Source organism: Rhinolophus hipposideros (assembly GCF_964194185.1).
Source record: "Rhinolophus hipposideros genome assembly, chromosome: X".
NCBI lineage: Eukaryota > Metazoa > Chordata > Mammalia > Chiroptera > Rhinolophidae > Rhinolophus > Rhinolophus hipposideros.
In genome coordinates, this window is record NC_138046.1 from 90,772,760 (window position 1) to 90,796,479 (window position 23,720).

Below are 23,720 nucleotides of genomic sequence, written 5' to 3' on the forward strand. Positions count from 1 at the left end.
ACACCGTAAAGAACTAGAAAACGAAGAACAAGTGAAACCCAAGGTCAGCAGAAGAAAGGAAATAACAAAAATCAGAGCAGAACTAAAAGAAATAGAACAAAAAGACAATAGAAAACATTAATGTGACAAAGAGCTGGTTCTTTGAAAAGTTAACAAAATTGACAAACCGTTGGCTAGACTCACTAAGATAAAAAGAGAGGACACTAATCAACCAGAAATGAAAAAGGGGAAGATATCATGGACACCACAGAAATACAAAGGATCATGCAAGAATACTATGTAGGACTATATGCGACCAAATTCAATAACCTAGAAACTTGTCCAAGAAATGTCCAAGAAATTGTCCAACTTGTCCAAGAAATTCTACCAAACCTTCAAAGAGGCTCTAATACCAATCCTGGTCAAACTCTTCCAAAAAATTGAAGAAGAGTCAGTTCCCTAACTCATTTTATGAGGCCAAAATTACCCTGATAGCAAAACGTGGTAAGGACAACGCAAAAAGAGAAAACTACAGACTCATATCTCTGATGAATACAGATACAAAAATCCTAAACAAAATTCTAGCAAATCGAATACAACAATGCATTAAAAATATTATTCATCACGACCAACTGGGGATCATTCCCGGGGCACAAGGATGATTCAACATTCGCAAATCCATCAATGTGATACATCACATAAACAAAATAAAGGACAAAAATCATATGATTCTATCAATTGATGCAGGAAAAGAATTTGACAAGATGCAACATCCATTTATGATGAAAACACTTAATAAAATAGGTATGGAAGGAAAATACCTTAACATAATAAAGGCCACATATGACAAGCGGTCACCTAATCTCAAATTTAATGGTGAAAAACTTAAGCCCTTTACTCTATGTTCAGGAACACGACAGGGCTAGCCCTATCACCTATGCTTTTCAACACAGTGTTGGAAGTCCTTGCCAGAGCAATCAGGCAAAAGAAAGAAATAAAAGGCATCCAAATTGGGAATGAAGAAGTTAAATTACCACTCTTTGCAGATGACATGATGCTATACATAGAAAACCCTACAGACTCCACCAAAAAGCTATTAGAAACAATCAACGAATACAGTAAAGTTGCTGGCTACAAAATCAATGTACAAAAGTCCACTGCATTCCTATATACTAACAATGAAATCTCAGAAAAAGAAATACAAAAAATAATTTCTTTTGCAATTGCAGCAAAAAGAATAAAATACCTAGGAATAAACTTAACCAAGGATGTGAAGACCTATATGCTGAAAACTGTAAGACATTTGTGAAAGAAACTGAAGGACACACAAAGAAATGGAAAGACATTCTGTGGTCATGGATTGGAAGAATCAATATAGCTAAAATGGCCATATTATCCAAAGCAATATACAGATTTAATACAATCCCCATCAAAATCCCAATGGCATTTTTTGAAGAAATAGAACAAAAAATCTTCACATTTGTTTGGAACCACAAAAGACCCCGAACAGCCAAAGGAATCTTAAGAAAAAAGAACAATACTGGAGGTATCACACTCCCTGACTTTAGCTTGTACTACAGAGCTACAATAATCAAAACAACATGGTATTGGAGAAAAACAGACACATAGACCAATGGAATAGAATTGAGAACCCAGAAATAAAACCACATAAATATGGACAGATATTTTTTGACAAAGAAGCAAAAAACATACAATGGAGGAAAGACAGCTGTTCAATAAATAATGCTGGGAGAATTGGATAGCCACGTGGAAAAGAATGAAACTGGACTGCTATCTCTCACCATGTACCAAAATTAATTCAAAATGGATCAAAGACTTAAGCATAAGACCTGAAACAATAAACTGCATAGAAGAAAACCTAGGTACTAAACTTATGGACCTTGGGTTCAAAGAACATTTTATGAATTTGACTCCAAAGGCAAGGGAAGTAAAAGCTAATATAAATGAATGCGACTCTATGAAACTTAAATGCTTCTGCACAGCAAAAGAAACTATTGACAAAATAAAAAGGCAACCAAGTGAATGGGAGAAGATTTTTGCAAACAGTACCTCCGATAAGGGGCTAATATCCAAAATATACAAGGAACTCATGAAACTCAACAACCAAAAAACAAACAACCGAATTGAAAAATGGGCAGAGGACCTGAAGAGACATTTCTCCAAAGAGGACATACAAATGGCAAATAGACATATGAAAAAATGCTCAACATCACTAATCATCAGAGAAATGCAAATACAAACCACAATGAGATATCACCTCACCCCAGTCAGAATGGCTATCATCAATCAACAATACAAATAGCAACAAGTGTTGGAGAGGCTCTGGAGAAAAAGGAACCCTCATATTCTGTTGGTGGAATGCAGACTGGTATGAATAGAGTTACCATATGACCCAGCAATCCCTCTTCTGTGTATCTACCCTAAAAGTCTGAAAACATTTATACATAAAGACACGTGTGCTCCAATGTTCATTTCAGCTTTGTTTACGGTGGCCAAGACATAGAAACAGCCAAAATGTCCTGCGATAGATGAATGGATAAAGAAGTTGTGGTATATATACACAATGGAATACTATTCATCGGTAAGAAAAGATGATACAGGAACATTTGTGACAACGTGGATGGATCTTGAGAGTATAATGCTAAGCGAAGTAAGTCAGACAGAAAACGCAGAGAACCATACGATTTCACTGATATGTGGTATATAAACCAAAAACAAGAAAAGAAGACAAACAAATGAGAAACCAACCTCATAGACACAGACAATAGTTTAGTGGTTAGCAGAGGGTAAGGGGAGTAGCGGGTGGGAGATGAGGGTAAGTGGGAATCAAATATATGGTGACGGAAGGAGAACTGATTCTGGGTGGTGAACATATAATGGGATTTATAGATGATGTAATACAGAATTGTACACCTGAAACGTATGTAATTTTACTAACAATTGTCACCCTAATAAATTTAAATAAAGAAAGAAAGCAAGAAAGGAAAGAGATAGAGAGAGAGAGGAGAGAAAGCAAGCAAGCAAGGAAGCAAGCTAATGGTTCAGAAAACTCAACAGCTAACAAGTGGGGCTTAAACTTGAGATACTTAAAAGTTCTAAATAAGGCAAAACTAAGTTTGCTTGCAATATATGTGGTATGTAGAAAAAGTTTATGTTCATTTAAACTGTAAAAAGAGATCAAAAGAAAAATTATGCACTGAGCTTTCACTAAAATTTTCCTAAGGAATTAGGCTGTGAACTTTTCAACTCAAGTTCACTGCATTATGAAATGAAAGAAGTAATCAAGATAATGAATATTCTTTTGACTCATGATAATGTAGGAGGTATTTGGAAGAATGTGAAGTAGAGTATGGAGATTAGTGTATTTTAGTAAAATAGCTAGGATATAAAAATTGAGAGATTTACTAAATGACTTAGATAAAGGATGTTATAGAATTGCAGGGCTCTAAAAGACTTTAACTTGAAAATACAAAGGAAAAAATAATATTGACTTGTTTAAGTAATTACTGGTAATTCATTCTCAAAATGTTAAGGATAGTAGGTGACAACAGGAGATAACACCATTTCCCATTATTAAATCACTTAGTATAAATACATATTATACATATTATAATCCCAAAGGTTTTTCATAAATTTTGCACAAACTGATTGTTACTGAAACTTGGCCTGGGGCTTTTTATAGTTTTCACATAGCTCATCAGACTAAATGTTGTTTTACTGCAGAAATATTAATGTGTTTGATCCCAGGATATTGGCATACACCCTGCTAGGAGGATAAAATAGAAATGCACTGTATTACTTACTAAATCCAAAGAATTCTGAGTACCCAAACACTTTTGGCCTGAAGGTGTTTGGGACAAGGGACCATGGAGCTGTAGTACTACTTCTGTGAAATCTTTCCTGAATGTTCTCCTCTCAGAAGTGTCTTTCTCTGTGCTCCCCTGCATTTTGCGTGTGTGTGTGTTTATATTTTCCATCATTAGAGCAAAGATTATGTATTTTAATGTTTTGACTATTCCCCCATTTAATCAATGTACCTTTGTCACCTAGCACAACACCCGGAGCACCAACTTAGTTCACAATAAATATTAAACAAATACGAAAGAATGGGTAAATTTTGCTTACATTCTTTTTTACTGAGCAGACTTACCATTTAACTACAAAGACCTGAAAAACTACACATTGTAGACTCAGAGTATTTATGAACTAAAAACAATAATTCAGGGAGAAAGTTAAGGAAGAGGAGTATCTTTGCACATTTTCTCTATTCCACTTCTTACATTTAGCTGATATTTTTTCTTTTAAAATAACCTATAATTGATATGCTCAATGTACACTGAACTAATGCTTTACTGAAACATAATTCAGAGGGCAAATAAAAGAGGAGGCATAAAAAAGTGCAGTTCATACTAAATATGGTTTAAAATACCAAATAGAGTGGTAAAAACAAACAGAAAATTCAAGTACATCTAAAGGCAGCATTGGGAGACATGGCTGACAAGATAAGTGGGGGTCAGATTTGAGGCAGAAATGGGGATTTTAAAGAAAGTTTACATTTGTGCCTTAGTATGTTTAGAATAGTTGGCTGCTGGTGACCTCACCAAGAGAAGTGACAGGGACATATTGAAGGTAGAAAGCCACACCGTCACGGATGGTGGCGTGACCGAGATGAAGAAAATGACGGAAAGCACAGGGAAGGAATGGCAAAGGAGAACCGTTTCTTAAGAACTGGTACAGCTCACAAGCCAGAACAAACCAATACCACTTCCTTTGCTGGCAAGATACCAGATTTGAGGATCAAAGCAATGATGTGGATACAATTTTACAGCTGAGCTTGAGAAAAAGACCGTCTTCCTTCTCTATTCTCCTCCATGTTCTCTCCTGACCTTTATCTAATTCACCTATTTGTTTTTCTTAAATATTCTCCAAGTACTGTCCCCAACTCTACTTCCTCTTAAGGCAATCACAAACCAATAGGTAACTAGAAGACTCCCTAGCAAGTCAGCTCTGACTTTGTTCTCTGGAGTTTTATTTTATTTCTTACAGCCTCTGCTAAACAGCTCTATCCAACTATTTTAACAGCTCTTCAAACTTCTCACTGTCCCCAAATGAATTCCTGTGGCATAAATACATACAAGTGGCTTTTACATAAGGCAGATATGGGCTTAATTCCTGGCTCTAACCAAGTGGGTGACCTTGGGGATGCTGAGAGGTATAAAGGAAATACAATCTGGGAAGCATTCTGCTCAGTGCTTGGCTAAGTACCAAGCTCAATTTATTAAACAGCATTACTAAACCATCTAGAACCCAGACTTGAAAACCCAAAGTATCTTTGAGTCACTCCTCTCTCGTCATCTGGAAGCTTATTCTATTTATTTAACTGCTAGAAACTAGATCTTTATGAAACTCAAATTAGATATTAGTTAAAAACCCACCAAAACTCTCCAACAGAATAGCCTTAAGTTTGGCATTCAGTGCATGATCTGCCACTAAGAACTTTTACAACTTATCTTATTCTACTACTCATCACACACTGTGCCCAAGCCAGAAGGTACCACCAACTGTCATCAACATAGATATGGCAGAGTTGTGTCACATACACACTTAAGCTCATGCAAATAGACGGTATGGGAGGAATTTAGGAAGGAGGGCAAAGCAAGTAGGTGGTGGGGAGAGAGTGAGGGCAGGAAGGAAAGATGAGTGGAGTGAGTATGCATTTGCCATTTCTCTAGGCAGTCTGAGTTCCTCTGATCCTCTTGCAGGGTAAACAGCTTACCATGCTGAGATGATGTTAATAGTACAACAGGGACTCTCCATATAAGCCAACTATTTTATTTTGCCTGATGCTCAATTGAAAAACAAGGGATTTATTCCCTTACTGGAGGAAAATGTGATTATGTTGGACTGAAGGAGACATGGTATGTTATGTATACTATTATTTTATGGATGAACTGAAGAATCTTTCTCATAGTGCAAGAGTTTGGTCTTAAGCTGATTTTAAGTGCTATTCCTCTCTCCTCACTCTACCTCCACATCTTCACTCTTCATGCACAAACTTACTTGAAAACAGGACCTATATTAGATATATTTCACTCACTAACACACACACACACACACACTTCTCAGTGCCTAGCCCAGAGAGTGGGGCATTACTGACTGGTGAAAAAATTTTTAGCAATAAATGAATGTATTTTTTTTTTAAAAAAAGCTTATAATAAAGCAAGGCAAGGCCTAGAGGCCTGGATTTATGCATAACATTTTCAATTGTGTGATGACAAAAAGAGTTCACTAATCACATCTCATGATGATTCAGGCTGGGGGCAGAATTGCTAATATAGTAAGGAATACAATCAAGATTCAAACGATGGGACATTTTGTAATAAAGGGTAAAAATAGAGTAAGATAAGCATTTAAGTGCATTTAGGTTAAAAAATATATATAAAGAAGGCATTAGGAACAACAGTATCACTAGTAATTTTAAGTGAAAAAACAACCAAATGTGTGTATTCAATTTCAATATAAGACAATTTTATAACAAAAATGATGCAAGAGTCAATGCTCCATGTTTCAAATGTTAAGAGGGACAATGATAAATGGGAAGGATGGGTGGAATAGATGAAAAAGATGACAGAGGTAAGAGATGTTTAAATTAATTAAGACCAGGTAGGAAGAACAGACTACAACAATGAAGTTTCCTTGACTCCTTTTTCCCACTTACCGCACCACCCAATCAATCTATGAACAAGTCCTGTGAGCTTTAGCTCCGCCAGTCCCTAAATTTAATCCCTCTCTCCACCCCCATGGGTAAATGTCTGTCCAGGTTCATCTGTCCAGTTAACAACTGCCTCCTAAATGTTCCCCCGCCCCCTCCACACACACTTCTGCTTCTAACCTTGCTCCTTGGAATCCATTCTCTACAAAGCAACCAGATTCACTTTCTTAAAGTTTAAATTAGAACCTATCCCCCATCTGCTTAAAAGCCTCTAATGGTACACCCAGAACTAATATATAAACTTCTTTCCATGTCCTAAAAGTCCGTGTCCAATCTGGTTCCTGTTTACCTCACTGAGCTTCTTTACCTCCTTTCTTTCTCTCACTCCGCTATGGTCACAATGGCCTTTTTGTCCTATAAACATACCAAAGTTGCTCCCAATTCAGTCTTGTTCCCTAGGCCTGAAACGTTCTACTCCTACATCTTTGCATGGCTGACTCCATCTCATTATTAAGGTCTAAGCAAAAAACTCATTTTTTTAGATACTTCCCTGACCACTTTAGAAAAAGCAGCACTCCCATCCCACCCCCAATCCAAATATTAACTATTTTATCTTATTCATATTACTCATCAGTAATTTATTTATCTGTCTGGAGGTCTCTCTGTCTTGCTCCACTAGAGATTAAGTCCTCTGAGGGCAGGGATTTTTAATTTACATACCACTCTGTGTATCATCAGTGCCTAGAACAGTGTTTTTGGTATAGAGCTGGCTCTCAAACACTTGGTGAATGGGATTTAGCCTACATAAATCCCAAATATACTTAGGGACTTGGGACCAAATGACAGGCAAATTTTAGGTCAATTTTTAAAGAACTTTCAAGAATTACAGGGAGGTAATGAGAATGTTCAAGAAGGTCCTGGATGACCACAAATTATGAATGCTGCAGAAAGGATTACTGTATTAAGTAGGTGTTTTCACTAAATGACCTTTAAAATCCTCTCCCATTATAAAATTCTAATCTATCCAAAATGTAATGAGTCATTTTCAGTCTATATAGCTATTAAATAGTTTCTTTACTGTACCATCCCTTTACCTTCAGGTGATCTGAATTAGTCTCTAGTTTATGCCTATCTCCAATTTACTAAGCATCTTTAGATACTTTAGATAATTTCCCCCTGAAAGTAACCCTGAACTTGCTATTCAGAGCCAAGTACCATTCTGATATATAATAGGATAAATGGGTAGACAACCCCTTACACCCCACTACCAATTACATGTATAGAGTATGGTACGTAAGACCCAACTTTTTCAAGGATTTGTACATTATTTGCTATGGTTTGGTTTTTGTTACCTTTTGCCTCCTCCCACTACTTCTGCCCAGGACTAGATAAAACAGTGCAACCGATGAAGGACTGTATCATAAGATAATCCATTGGCATGTTACCTTGGCCACACAATTTTTGCTTGGATAAAAATTTGGATTGAGGTTTGAAATCATTTTAATAAGCCAGGATTACTTTCAAAAGACAGTATTTTAAAAACAACATGTGCTGACCAAATTAATATAGCTGCAGAAGAAACACTTAAGTATTATTTTAACAAAGACAAATTTATTTTTTTCAGTGAGTATAAAGCAGTGTATTCCCAAATGAGTTTTTGAGATCAATTCTTCAAAAGACACTGGTCAAACAAATAGATTATAACCCTGGGAAATACAATAGATTATAACCCTTCTCCCCCATTCACAAAACCCACCAACACTTTAGCCGTTAAAACATTTTACAAAAAATAAAATAAATAAAAATAAAAGACTTGAACTTTCTCTAATTCATCATGTCCCATATTTCTTTGACCAGAACTCCCCACCTTTTCAGAGTAGGGGTAGTAGTAGTAGAAAACACAGTTTAGGGAAACACTGCTATATAGCACCATTTGAAAATGTTGCTTCTAAATAGATTTACCAAATAATGAGGATAGAAACTGTGACAATAAATGAGAAGCTTACTAGGATATGTGTATTCAAATAACTTGTATTATACATGTTTAAAGCAGCTAAGAAAAGGGACAATTATAAGATGAATGATTTAATGAAAACAATAAAAAAATTAACATTTTAGTCAAATCCCTATATTAAATGGTAATTTCTCTGTACCAGCAATTATATTGTGATGTCATTCCCTCCCCCAATATTAAGGGCAGTCTTTCAATATTAAAACTAAAATTCTCCTAGGAAGCAGGTGGTTCAGAGGATAATGGGAAAGGACAGGTTTGTGAATCTACTGGTTTAAAATCATTTGTGCCTTTTGTTCCTCTTTATACACTAGTGTACTGCTTACTTGGGAGGGAAAAATACTTTTAACATGTGGATTATAGTATTACATTTTGCTAGACTTCTGGACCATTTTGTTTTGATGTTAATAGAATTCTATGGTGGGGGGGAAGTATTGAATAGTTAACACTCCCCAAAAAGAGAGGGACTACAGCAGTTTTAGAAAGCACTTACTTAATCATTTCAAAAAGCTTTGGATCTGAGACCTTGATATTTCGTGCCATATTCCAGGAAAGATGAACCATGGGTACTATTGACTTCACACTTTGCAATTTGTTCCATTCGTACCGTTCCACTGCCAATTTATACTGGCAGGCTAGGGAAAAAAAAACAGTTATAAAGAAACCCAAAGTACCAAAAGATATGAAGATAACCATTATCACTTTCTCGGGTGACATCATCAACACCAATTCTGAAAACCTCAAAACATTATAAAAATAATTGTTTTTGATAATTATGGTAACAATAACAGTAAAGAGTGCTTTGTAACTATGTGCCAGGCATTGTGTTGAGCTATTTTCATACATTATCTCATTTAATCTTTAGCATTACTGTATTAATTTTATTACCCCCATATTATACAGATGAAAAAACTGAGGCCCAGAGAGATTATATAACTTGCCCAAAATTGCAAGAGCCAGGCCCTGGTCCTAATCCAGGTCTTTCTGGCTCCAAACGTCATATTCTCTTAAGTATTTACTGCCTGAAGGTAGGCATAATCCAAGGCAGGATTTTGACATAACAGGGCTATTCATGAGAGATACTACATAAAAGAAAAATTTGAAAGAATGAACAACCACTTTACTTTCTCCCATAAAGGGTTTTCTTTATAAAAGAAAACCAAGCACTCTAAAAATTAGTAAAAGTATACCTTCCTCACTCCCTCCACTGCCTCATTTGTTCTTCTGCCAGCTGAAAACAGGTTACAACGGAGCACTATAGGATGGTGAAGCATGGGGCCCAGAATCACTGCATGGATGAAAGCTACACATTGATCACAAATACCCATTTTGGAGTATTACGTGAGGAATAATAAATGCCTATTGCTTTTGAGAAAATAATAAAAGGGTATTTTCCTTGTATATAAAGACATACATTTGTTATATGCTGAGATCTATAGCCTTGAATTTCTTTTTGTTAACTTGAATTTAATTTCCTGTACTTTAAATGACATTTTTATTCAAGGAAAAACTCTTCTTCCAATTTTTGGTTCGTTATATTCCAAGAAAAAAAGAATAGACCTATTAGATACAATCCTTTATAAAGTAAACTTTTTTTTTTTTTAGCATATTCTTTAAAATACCTGTAAGTGGACCAACATTCCAAGCAATGTTGTTGCACCAGCCAATAGCCTGAACCCAATGAACAGTGCCTGCATTTATCCAGACCAAATCTCCAGGTCGCTGAATAAACCTATACACTGGAACATTTGCTTCATAAAGATCTTCAAGATTGGGCCACCAAGAACCCATTAGGAAATTCAAATTATTTCTGAAACAAGAAAAAATAACGCAAATGGATCAAGTATTTTAATAAGCTCCTTATAAAACTAGAAAACAATGTTAAGTTTTAAAATTATGCTCATTCATTGCATTGAAACTTAACTGCTTCTGCAGTAAGAACTGTTGTACGTAAAGTGAGCAAAATTTATTACAGTTAATAAGTATTAGATGACTTATCCAAAGATCAGTATTATTACCTTAGGGTGATTTTTCAAAGATCCAAATGAAACCCAAAACTACTTTTTAAGTAATACTTATATATATTAACTTTTAATTTCACTTCATTAAAGACTATTTTGATTCATTGAACACTTCTCCCTGGAGTACCTAGAAATCTCTAAAAGATAAATGGAAGGTGGAGCTGACATCAAGTCATTTAAATCCATAAAAAAGAAAACTATGGCAGATAAAGTACTAGGAACTTCTATTTCTGAGGGAAAGTAGAAAACAGAGGTGGTCTCTACTGCTATTCTGAATTCTAAGCAGGAAAGGGGACAGGATGTCAGTCTCTGTACAATTTTGATGACTGGTTGACTAAAACCATGCAGTTGAAAGAACTTTTATCAAAAATAAACAATCATACACATGCATAATAACCACCACCACCGATATACTTTGGAAATATTCTACAGATCATATTACTAAGTTTTACTTTACAATGCAGCTTCTTCTTATTCTACTTCATGATACAATATGAAGTATTTTTTAGACTACATAACAACTTTTCCTATAAAAGAATTTTGTTTTTTATGTTGACATGAGTTTATTTTCAAAATATTCTAAAATTCTCCAATTTAATTTATATGGTATTTTTTTAAAAAACCCATGTAAGCAAAACTACATAAGCTCTTTGGGGGTCCTTAATGATTTTTAACTGTGCACAGGGATCTATAAAAGAATTTTATAAAAATCAATTAACTACTTTAGATTTTACATTTGGGGAAGGAAGAACTTGCAGAGTGGAAACATTCCTTTCCTTAAGACCTAAGAAACAAACTTCACTTTACTTCTGTGTCTTTTGCTAAAGGATATATGACAAAGTGTAATTTTAAATTTTCATTGGTTTAAATTTCTTTTTCTTTTGTCTAGATCAAGGGTTGGCAAATCCAGCCTACTGCCTGTTTTTGTAAATACATTTTTTTTATTAAAACATAGCTATGCCCTTTCATTTACATATTATACATGTATGAGTGCTTATGTGCTGCAATGACATAGTTGTGACAGAGATCGTATGACCTGCAAAGCCTAAAACATTTATTATCTGGATCTTTATGAAAAAAATCTTACCAACCTCTACCTCTATCTAGATGGAATCTTCAGTCTTATTTTTTTTTTTTTTCCTTAAAAAATGCAAGGCTGGGGCCGGCCGGTGGCTCAGGCGGTTAGAGCTCCTTGCTCCTAACTCCGAAGGCTGCCGGTTGGATTCCCACATGGGCCAGTGGGCTCTCAACCACAAGGTTGTCAGTTAATTCCTTGAGTCCCGCCCTTGCGGAAGGCAGTGCCCCCTGCAACTAAGGTTGAACACAGCACCTTGAGCTGAGCTGCCGCTGAGCTCCCGGATGGCTCAGTTGGTTGGAGCGCGTCCTCTCAACCACAAGGTTGTCAGTTCAATTCCTGTAAGGGATGGTGGGCTGTGCCCCCTGCAGCTAAAAAAAACGGCAACTGGACCTGGAGCTGAGCTGCGCCCTCCACAACTAAGACTGAAAGGACAACAACTTGACTTGGAAAAAGGTCCTGGAAATACACACTGTTCCCCAATAAAATCTTTAAAACAAAACAAAAATGCAAGGCTGCTCTTGAAAGTCTCGAACAGAATGCCAATCGTAGTCTAATTGCAAGGGGATAGAATTGGCTTCCTGTTTGTGATAGGGTTAAGTAGATAAAGTCCAGAAAAAACTTGCCTATAAAGCAAAATACAGGTACAAACACAAATCCTAGCTGTACTTCACCCATGTGTTGCCACCACATAACTGGTGAAAAACAAAAACGCAACCAAGTAAGCAAGACCAAATTATCAACCGAGTAAATAAAAAAAAAAAGAAAAAGAAAATTAAACTTACAAAACAGCAAGCCCCCTTTTAAATCCATTCAAATGAATGGTTATTTCAAGAAAGACTTTATTTAAAACCATAAAACAAACTACTGACATGGTCAATACACAAACTACTGACATGGTCAATACCAGTCAATATCAAAATCAACAATCCTTATGTGAAACAAAATTATACTTAAATGCTGAGGCAGCAAGTGCTATTTCTGCGACTTAGTTAAATTTACCTAACCCTACATGCTAACTTGATACTTTTATTATTCCCAAGTTTAAGCTTTTTAGACATCATCTTCCTATTCTAATTATCTCTGTTCCCAGGTTACCCCTCAATTTAGACAGGAAAGAAAACTAAATTCTAAAAATAGCCAATCCCTACTTAGAAATAATGAACATGTATCACTGTAATGCAGCTGCAATAATATACTATCTCAAAGTTTAAGAAATAAAAATCTTTCCATAGCAGAATGGAGATTTTCTACATGACACTGTTCTTTCTCTGCTACTACCAGGCTGCTGGTCCATAAAAGCAAATACAGTTTAGAATTATTTAATCAGAGCATTTGAAATTTTAAAATTCCACATCTTTGGCTTTCTTACACTGAAGGAAACCTATGTGTTAAATAGCAAAGACAATAAGAGGTGACTGCCTTTTTGCTTATATATAAGGAAATGTTGGATTAATGTTTTTTTGAAACTATATTTACATTTCTTACTAAATTTAGATATTTACAGAAAAGATTGTTTAAGCCAAAATAAAAAAAATTATAAGTTAGCATGTGGAATGTATAATTAGTTTTCAAAATTTCTCATATGTCAATGTTTTTGGTATTTTCCCCCCTTTATTTTATTGGGGTGGGAGATTCATACCAAATATATGTGTAAGTTATGATTTTATTTTGTAAGTTATGTTTTTATCAGGTGCTTACATAACAGAGTACTTTTTTTAAAAAATGAAAACAATTCCAAGGTACCCTTTAGCACAAGAAAGAAATAAATGAAGGCTATTTCTAAGATTCTAGGAATGGAACACTTCCACTTTGTGAGTTCTTTCAATTATTAAAAAAATCTGCAATAGTTGATTAAATTTTATAAAATTCCTTTATAGGAAAAGTTACCAAAGTAGTTTTAAAAAGAAATTATATCATGATGATATGGCAAAGAGTATTGTGCTCAGCTTGAGTTATTAACAACCTATAAGGGTGCTCAATTATAGAATTCCTTCCACTTTTAAAACCATTTATAGTAAAACAATTTTTCTTGGAGTACAGATCTTTCACATGAACAAGTATTTATGTATGAACTGTTTAATTAGCTTAATAAACACTCAATTTTTCTATCCTCTAAATTCAAGACTAGTACTATTGGATGAAGTGGTTCAAGGCACCTTTCTTAAAGAATTCCCAATAACACAAAACAATAGGCTTGGAATCAAATCATTGAAATGAATTTTCTGCTGAATGGTAAGTGAAAACTGGTTACATGCATTAGGACATCCAGCTTAGTAAGTTGTCCTTTACAATTACTGTTTTTTAATAATTATGTTTAAAGAGAATTTAGTTTGGAAACCTACTTTTCACAGAAATCATTCAGAACACCCCAGTAACCTTCAGGAACAACAAACCATTCACAGTCACCTGGACCAATATTTATGTTCACTGAACAGAAGTTGTTATTTTCTTGATGACCTGAAATGTAGAAAGAAAAAAAAAAAATCAGCATACTATAAATTCTATAGAAAATGTGTCTTTAGAAATGAAACTTTAGAAATGTTCAACAGAGAATGCTGTAGTGGTATTTAGTTGTTCAGCACTTTTGTGCCAAGTCTAGTTTTAGAGCCGAGTTTGGTCAACTTCTAACTTATACAGTAAGAGCCTCTGTGAAAGGCAATCTAAATCATGGTTAAAAGCTTAGGTTCTAGAGCCAGGCTAGTCATTATGTGAATCTGGGCAAGTTGCTAAATCATTCTGACTCAGTTTCCTTATATATGACTAGATAATAATGACTCCAATAAATCACTGTGTTGTTTTGGGGATCAATGAATAATGACTGCTTCAAACACTACCTAATACATGGTAAGTAATAAATGTTAGTTGTTATTGATATCATTAACACTTCTTTCTAGTGAACTAACCCCCATTTCTCAGAGGTAGTATTAATTAGGACATCAGTAAAGAGATAAGAAGTCTGCTTTTCAAAATGTACTGCATGAGTGGTATTGACAAAAATGGCAGAGCAGGGAATTCTTCAGAAACATCAAAAAGACAAACAAAACAAAACAAAACAAAACAAAAAAACCCAAAACAAAACAAAAACCTTGTAAAAACTGTCAGAACCAACTTTCCCAGAACTCTGAGTGACAGTCCAAGTTTATAGTAGCCAAGTGAATTCTTGACCACAGGAAAGGCAACTTAAACATGGTAGGAGTTTTTATTTTATAGCAGTTTAACTTACCTTATTTCCCACCCCCACCACCAGTGTGGTGGTTGACTTCAAAACAGTCTGTGTTCACAATGTTAGTGTCCCTGGCTTTGGAGGGAGCAGAGTGGATCTTGTTTCCAAAGAACTGTGTTTTTCTTTTTTGACCTGACTGGAGTTTCCCCAAAAGACAGAAGGGGCTTCTCTTTGTTTCATATACCTCAGAACTCTATCAGAAGTGTTTCGGTAGAGGAGCTTCCTCCCAAACATTGAGAAACAAACTAATGCTAATGGGGAAAAACAAACAAATACCCATAGTAACAACAACAACAAAACATGCAGTTGGGGCAAACAACAGACATGCAAAGGCCAGGGAGGAAAAGCTGGGGAGTGAGACTGGGAGGTGGGGGTGGGGTAGGAGGGAATAAGCGCTTTGACAAGTTCCTGTGTATATTGGAGAATTCAGAAAACCACATGCTTATCCAGGACAGGACACATGTTCAGAAAAAAACTAAGAAGACTAAATAAGCTTTAACCTCTTGTTGATCTTTAGGGTCAGCTCCAAGCTAGGAGGTAAAGGTTACAAGTAGAGTTGTAAATGGCATAGCTAAGTGTAGGAGTGACTCAACAAAGACGGCAATCTGCAAAGACCTGGAGAATTCTTCTTTTTCTCCCCTTTTCTTTCTGTTCTTTTCCCCACTTTTCTTTCTTTTTTTAAGCACCAGACATTTAACAAAATCTCTATCAGATCACTGGTTAACTGCTCAGACAATGGAAAGGAGACTTGAGTGACCACACATGAAAAGGAATGCAGTTTTTGTACAAGTAGTGTAGGAAAGTCACTAAGCAAACAGACAACTGTAGCCCACAGTATGCAACAACATACCATGCAGAGGGAGGAGAATCTGATTTCTGTAACTGCTACATTATAATACTCAAAATGTCAAAACACTAGCAGAGCAGTACGCTAAACGAACAGACTTCAGGGACCACATCCTACAGAGAGTACAGCTGTTAAAAAACACACTCAAAAAGCCAGTTTTCAACAAAAAAATTATGAGGCAAATGAAGGAAGAAAGGAAGGGAAAGAGGAAAGGAGGAAGGGAAAAATAAACAGATTGTCAATGAAGATACAGAAATTATAATACCGAAATAAAATTTTGAAGCTGAAAAGTATAACTGAAATAAAAAATTCACTAGTAGTGTCAACAGCAGATTTGAGCAGGCTAAAGAAAGAATCGGCAAACTTGTAGATAAGTCAAATGAAACTATCCATTCTGAGAAGAAAACAGAATGAAGAAAAATTAACAGGTCCTAAGAGACCTGTTGGACACCATCAAAATACTAACATAAGCACTGTGGGAGTCCCAAACAAAGAGGAGAAAAGAATTTCTCTCTAAGAGAACTTCAAGAAATGATGGTTGAAAACTTTCCAGATTTGACAAAATACATGAATCTACACATCCAAGAAGCTCAAGGAACTCCAAAAACAACTCAGATACAGAACCAGACACATAATCAAACTGCAGAAAGCCAAAGAGAACCTTGAGAGCAGGAAAGAAGTGATGTGCCACATACAGGGGATCGTCAATGAAATTACCAGCCGATTTCATATTAGAAACCATGGAGGCCAGAGAGCAATAGGATAACATATTTAAATTGCTGAAAGAAAAAAAAAATTAAAAAAAAAAAAATTAACCAAGAATTCTATATCTGGCAAAACTAATCTTGAAAAAGGAGAAAATAAGGCATTCCCAGGTAAATAAAAGCTGAAGGAGTTGTCACCAGTCTATCTGCCCTACAAGACATGGTTGAAATGAAACACTAGACAGTAACTCAAAGACCTATGAAGAGATAAAGAACTACAGTAAAGGTAACCACGGAAGTTGGGAGACTCACACTTCCCAATTTTGAAACTTACCTCAAAGTTACAGTAATCAAATTAGTGTGGTATTCACATAAAGATAGAGATATATTAATAAATCAATGGAATGAAGATTCCAAAAATAAACCTATACAGCGATGGTCAACTGATTTTCAACAAGGGTGCCAAGACCATCCAATAGAGGAAAGAACAGTCTTCCTGACACATAGTACTGGGACAACTGGACAGCCATATTTAAAAAAGAATGAAGTTAGACCCTTAGCTTACACCATGTACAAAAATTAACTTAAAGTGGATCAAGGGATCTACATATAAGAGCTACAACTATAAAAATCCTAAGAAAATATTGAGATAAATCTTTATGACTGTGGATTTGGCAATGGTTTCTTAGCTATGACACCAAAAGCACAAACCAAAGGAAAAAAATGGATAAACTGAATATCAAAATTAAAAACTTTTGTACATCAAAGGAAACTATCAAGAGTGGAACTACAACCTACAGAAGAGGAGGAACTATATATGCAAACCATATATGTGATAAGGGATTAATAAACCCAGAATATATAAAGAACTACTACTATTCAACAACAAAAGGACAAACTACTCAATTAAAAAATGAACAGAGGGTAAGGGGGGTGGGGAGGTAGATGAGGGTAAAGGGGATCCAATATATGGTGATGGAAAGAGAACTGACTCTGGGTGGTGAACACACAATGTGATATATAGATGATGTATTACAGAATTGTACCCATGAAATCTATGTAACTTTATTAACAATTGTCACCCCAATAAACTATAACAAAACAAAACAAAGAAATGAACAAAGGACTTAAACCAGGGGTGCCAAAACTTTTTCAACATTTTTTACCAAGGGCCATATGCGGTAAAATACACAAACAGCCGGGCCACTCACTCGAGGTGAAGTATGCATTGCCTCACCTGGTTTATTTAAGAAAACTAAATATATTTTTGGAATTTGCTGCGGGCCAATTAAAAATGGGTTGCAGACCGCAGCTGGCCCGCGGGCCGCAGTTTTGACACCCCTGACTTAAACAGACATTTTTACAAAACAGATATACACATAGCCAACAAGCACAAGAAACATCAAAGAAACCACAAATGAAAAACCACTTTACATCCACTGGATCAGCCATAATAAGATAAAAAACTAAAAATCATCAGTGTTGGTAAGGATGTGGAAAAACGAGACTTGGTATATTGCTGGCAGGAATGTAAAATGGTACAGCTGCTGTGGAAAGCAGTTTGGCAATTCCTCAAAAAGTTAAACATACAAATGCCATGTGACCCAGTAATTCCAATCCTAGGTATATAACCAAAAGAACAGGGAATAGGTATTTTAACCAGTATTTGTACACAAAGGTTCATAGAAACACTATTCAAAATAGCTGAAAATTGGAACAACCCAAATGTCCATCAACTGATTAATGGATAAACAAAATGTTCTATCCAAAAAATGGAATATTATTCAGCCATAAAAAATGAAACACTGATACAAAGTAGATGAACCTCAAAAACATGGTACATGAACGAAGCAGACAGAAAAGGCAACACACTGTATGATCCCATTTATATGAAAACATCCAGAACAGGTAAATCTATAGAGCCAGAAAGCAGAATACAGTAAGCCCTCTCTTAAATGTCGTCAATAGGTTCTCAGAACTGCGGCAAAATGACGTATAATGAAACCAATTTTATCATAGGCTAATTAATAGAAACAAGAGTTACAACAAAATTACATTGAATGAAATGATGCTAATATGATTTAGTGGTTGCCAGGGGCTGAGGGAAGGAAGAAATGGGAAGTGACTGCTTAATGGGTACAGGGTTTCCTTTTGAGCTGATGAATGAATAACTAAATGCGATTGAACTGCACTTTAACCTCAAAAGAAAAACGTAGCCGCTCTCACCACACCCTGTGCAAACCACACGGAGAGTCTTTTATATATTACAGTATAATGTGAAGATGGTACTCAATACTACAACTGTTTCTTACCACAGGTAGATAGTTGGGACTGTCCATGGGATGGACTCTAAATAAAATTTAGCTTTAATTAAAAATAGAGATGCTGGGACTCTACTACCTAACTATAATCTTTTAGAGTAAAGCCTGAAAACATCTCTATAGTTGAGAACATACACGACTGATCATAACGTCCATTAAAGCAGGTAACATTTATTTATCTATGTAACTCCAGGAACAGTGTTTGCCCCATAAAAAAATATCCAAAACAAACTTTTAAAAATTGAACTGAATTAACAGCTTCAGGGTCAGCTGTATGACACATCTTCTAAGACTGAGTTGTCTAATATGATAATCACTTGAAATGTGGTTAATATAAACTGAGATGTGTGGTAACTGTAAAGTACATACTGAATTTTGAAGACTTAATATAAAAAAATGCAAGAAAATGACAATAATGTTTATATTGAGTACATGTTGAAATGATAATATTTGGATATACTGGGTTAAAATTAATTTCACCTATTTCATATTAATGTACCTACTATAAAATTTTTAATTGTATATATGGTTTGCATTGTATTTCTATTGGACAGTGCTACTATCCCCTAAGGGAATTCTTTAAGGTTCCATAGGACACTTCTGAAAAACTAATGCTTTGTATACAAACAAGCAAAAAATCAAAACAGTCTATAGACACACAGTGACAAAGAAGTAATTTATCAAGTTTGCTTTCCCCTTGATTTATAATGAAAAACTGCAATCCTTTTTACTTGAGGATAATGTTATTTGCATAAAATTCAAATTGGAGAGATGTTTTCAATTGAAATGAATCTTAACAGAACCAATCCAATACTACATACACGAGAAAAACAAAACTCCAGAGAGTTCAAATAACCTGCCCAGTTATTTGGGTGTCTAAAGTGGGGTAAAGTGGGGAACAGATAGGTCTTCTGCTATTTATTCCATAACTATTTTCACATTACCCAACTGTGGATAAAACATCACAGAATTGAGCTTCCAATGGCCTGCGGATAAAAACTAATCCTGGCTGTGCATTAAAATCCTTTGGGGAACATTTTTTTTTCATATTGATAACTAGACCCCAATCTCCAGAGATTAATACACTATATATTTTTTTAAAAGCTTACCAGATGATTCTTATGAGCAGCCAGGACTGGGAACCACTGACTTATGTTACATGCTACCCAGAAGCAAGCCTAGGCCTATTTTGAAACAATTCTTAAGCTATTATTCAATAAGGAGACAAAAAAGGAAGCAGTCTGGTTTTCAAACCATGGCTGCTTTAAGTAGCAAATAGAAACACCTGAGGGTGATATGCAACTCATAGGCACTGGTACAGCTTTGCTAAACTTGTTATTACCAGTATATTTCCTAACTGCTAAATATTTTGAACATCACCCTATGAAATTTCATGCTAATCTAAGGTACAACAGAAAAAATGGTACATTAGTGTTAGAATTTTAAGTCTAAAACTAATGTAATTCATTTTAAAATTTAAAAAAAAAAAAAAAAAGACCCAGAGAAGGAATGAGACTTGCCAAAAGTGAAAGGCTTAGTGGTAAAGTCCAGACCAGATAACAGAATGAGTCCAGTAATGTGTCCACATCATGTACTTTGTAAACTACACTGCAATCCAGTTAGACAACTGCAACCTATACTTTTTTTTAAATGAAAGAAAATGGAATAGATTAGAAAATGTATTGTTCTATGAAACTGTTGTCGTATACATACATGTGCACTAGGTCATAACATAAAATATGTTTTTTATTATGGTGTGGTAACACAAAGAAAAAAAAAGTTTAGAAAAAACTATATCCCATCACTAGATGGGATATCCCATGCAGAAGATGGAATCAACAACAGTCTTTTTAAGCCACAGGGACTTATTTTTCCAGGAGTGCTACAATGACCCCTTTTTCCAGATTAAAGTGCTATTGTTTCAGGGCTATTCCAAAGGGGGAAGAAATCTTAATCTGAGCCCAGTTAAAGCAAACCTTATAATAGAAATAATCCTTTCAGTTTCATTCATTGTAAATGGAAAGAATCTGGCTCTCTTTTGCATGTTTCACATTTTGATTAATGCCATTTTTCAATTATATGAGATATGTTAGCTCATAAAAGTTACCTGGTGTTCTGCTTCCTGGAACTTTCATGTATAGCTGAACTGTGTTCATGCCCAGTATGGTGTGACCAACGTGGCTTAGAAGATTTCCTGCTGATACGACACGCACAAAAGCAGGAAGTTTAGTCAGCTCATGTAGCTGCAACTTCCACCTGCAATAAAATAACAGATCAAGAGTGAAACCCTGCTACAAATATTTGTGGAAGTTAACCATTTCTTCAAAAACCTTGTGTTCCAATCAGTAAAACAATTAAATCTATAAATACTTTACTTTCACATTGGAATACTTAAATTTTTCCAAAGAAAAATTCCTAATAAAAAAGTGCATAAAAATTACTGACCAAATAAAAAAAATGACTTCTAATTTTTATAATTGTATAATTCTATTTTATAGGTATATTATTAATCACAAAATATATTATTTAATATCAAATGTTGTGATTGTGTAATTAGTATATAGTCAGGGTCTTGAAAATTTATACAAGGGTTTTACGTCAAGAAAATATTTTAATTGCAAAACCTAGCAAAAATAATTTAGCTAAAACTTGTATATCAACTTAGAAAAGTGACAAGCAATGAAATAGAAGAGGAAATTGTAGACAATTCTCAATCTTGCAAAGAATACCTCTTTGCATCAGTTCACAGAACTACAAAGACTTACTTTTTGTCATCAGACAGGTCAATGTTGGTCCCAAATTTTATGGTTTTAAAGGGTCCTTTCCTCCTCCTCCCAGAACTTAAAAAAGAGAGACAATATTAGAAACATACCTTTTAAATGGAAATACTCAGTGGACAATTAAAAATAACTTACTTATCTGAAGATGTAGATTCACTATCTGAGTGTTCTTTATGGTGACTTCTTTTCTCATTTTCTTCCTAGAGATTAAGCAAAAAGAATTCCAGTGTAGTATTCTACAACCAGCTATCCTTTCCATCATACAAATGAAGAGTTCACATCTAGATTGATGGCATTATCTGTACTTTGAAATCAAGGTTTATAGGCCTCTATCACATGAAAATTTCTTCAAAGACCACATTAAATAAACACCCAAGAAAAGTCAATGGTATCCAACCTCCTCCATCAGCCACAATGTTATCCTAAGAGTTCGTCCTTAATAACATTCTTCTATAAGGGGGAATAAACCAGATTCTCATTCCTGTCCCATTTTTCAAGAGGAGAGAAAATTTAAGGCAAATTGAGAGGCCTAAGAGGTATCAATTATGATTATAAAATTTCTAAGCTAGCAGAGGTACATAAATGCATGTGTATGTAGCTGTATATGTATAGGGGCGGAAGGAAAAAAGTTCTCTATTCTTGACTAGGGACAAATGGAAGAAGGTCTTCTGGGCTAAATCTTTTTTTCACAATGAATTATACATGAATGTTAGAACATTTACAACATTAGCAAGGAAATTACTGGATAAATATAGGTACTTTTCAATGCAAATACTACTATTATTTACAATTTTTGTATCAAAGACATAGTATCTCTTAACACTGTCCTACGATTTCTGAGTTAGCAATACTTAAAGTGACATTTTGGTTTCCTTCCCTTTAAATGTAGTCTCTAAACATTTGCCAAATTTTCCACATGTAATGTGGTCTATGCCTGCAAAGCACACAAAAAGCCATTCTTTCTTTGCTTATGGATCCATTCCCACTTAAATACTCTGTCTCTTATTATCTTTGTTTTTCAACTCTTCCAAATTTTCCTTTGATGATCTCCGAATCCTACTTGTTATCTATTCTATTCTGACCATACTACTACCATACAGTTGAAATAGCCCGAAAGTTTGAACTACAGATATTTACATGGACAATGAATTCACTGCAACTCATGAAAGCTGCAGGACAATTTTCATCAGATGAATTTCTCTGTAGGATATAGGGAGTGGTAGTGAGAAAGGAACAGAAGTATATGATTTACAGGTACAAAAGTTGCCTTGATTAAAATGTGAACTCAGGGCAGAATTTTAAACAGATATAAGCAAATCTAATGAATTACAAATTAAAGACTTCCAGGCACATGTTAAGTTTCAGCTGTAGATACAGACAAGTATTTGAATAACACATTTAATAAACTCATTTTTGCGGATGTTTCAAGTTCACTTTGTGGGAGAATCCACAAAGTTCTCATTACGCTGCTACAGAATTTTTAGCAATGTTTCATTACTGAAAGGTCTCTGAGTCGTTTAATACTACTACTGATTACTTTTTCAAAGTTTTGCTTTTTAATTTTCCATGTATTTTGAAATAATTTATGCCTCTCCCTCAGTTTTCTCTTTCAGATTGAGACTGGTAAGAACAACACTAATGATTCCTGGAGGAGCTACCTATCAGATAATACTATCCTGGTAGAGGAGAAAAATGGAAAGACACAAGACTAGGAACTGTGCAAACATAAAGCAAACTTGAGAATTAGTTTATCCTCCAATATCAGTGCGTCTCAGTCAGGGGCAATGTTTCCCTCCAGGGGAAATTTAGTATGTCTGGGGACATTTTTGATTGTCACAACTGGAGTGGGAGACAAGGAGCATGCTAAGAGCATGTAAGTGGGGAGACGCCAGGGATGCTACTAAACATCCTACAATGCAAAGGACAATACCCCACAACTAAGAATTAACCAACCCCAAACGTCAATAATGCTAAGGTTAAGAAACCCTGCTCTAAACAAGAATATCCCCGAGGGAGAAGACAT

At 35.1% G+C, this 23,720-nt stretch overlaps 1 protein-coding gene across 9 annotated transcripts in view; it reads right to left on the reverse strand.

Annotated features, from left to right (window-relative positions):
• The window catches only part of KDM6A (lysine demethylase 6A), a 213,356-nt gene that overhangs the window by 16,229 nt on the left and 173,407 nt on the right, over positions 1 to 23,720 (reverse strand). For 8 of the 9 annotated variants that reach the window (XM_081041951.1, XM_081041952.1, XM_081041954.1 and 5 more), the window contains 6 exons: positions 21,833 to 21,897; positions 21,683 to 21,757; positions 21,025 to 21,173; positions 14,165 to 14,279; positions 10,346 to 10,533; positions 9,217 to 9,358 (listed from right to left, as the gene is read on the reverse strand). In XM_081041951.1, coding sequence (XP_080898077.1) covers positions 9,217 to 9,358; positions 10,346 to 10,533; positions 14,165 to 14,279; positions 21,025 to 21,173; positions 21,683 to 21,757; positions 21,833 to 21,897 — 734 coding nt within the window. The remainder of the gene's footprint in view (positions 1 to 9,216; positions 9,359 to 10,345; positions 10,534 to 14,164; positions 14,280 to 21,024; positions 21,174 to 21,682; positions 21,758 to 21,832; positions 21,898 to 23,720) is intronic. The other variant, XR_013992908.1, reaches the window with a different exon arrangement.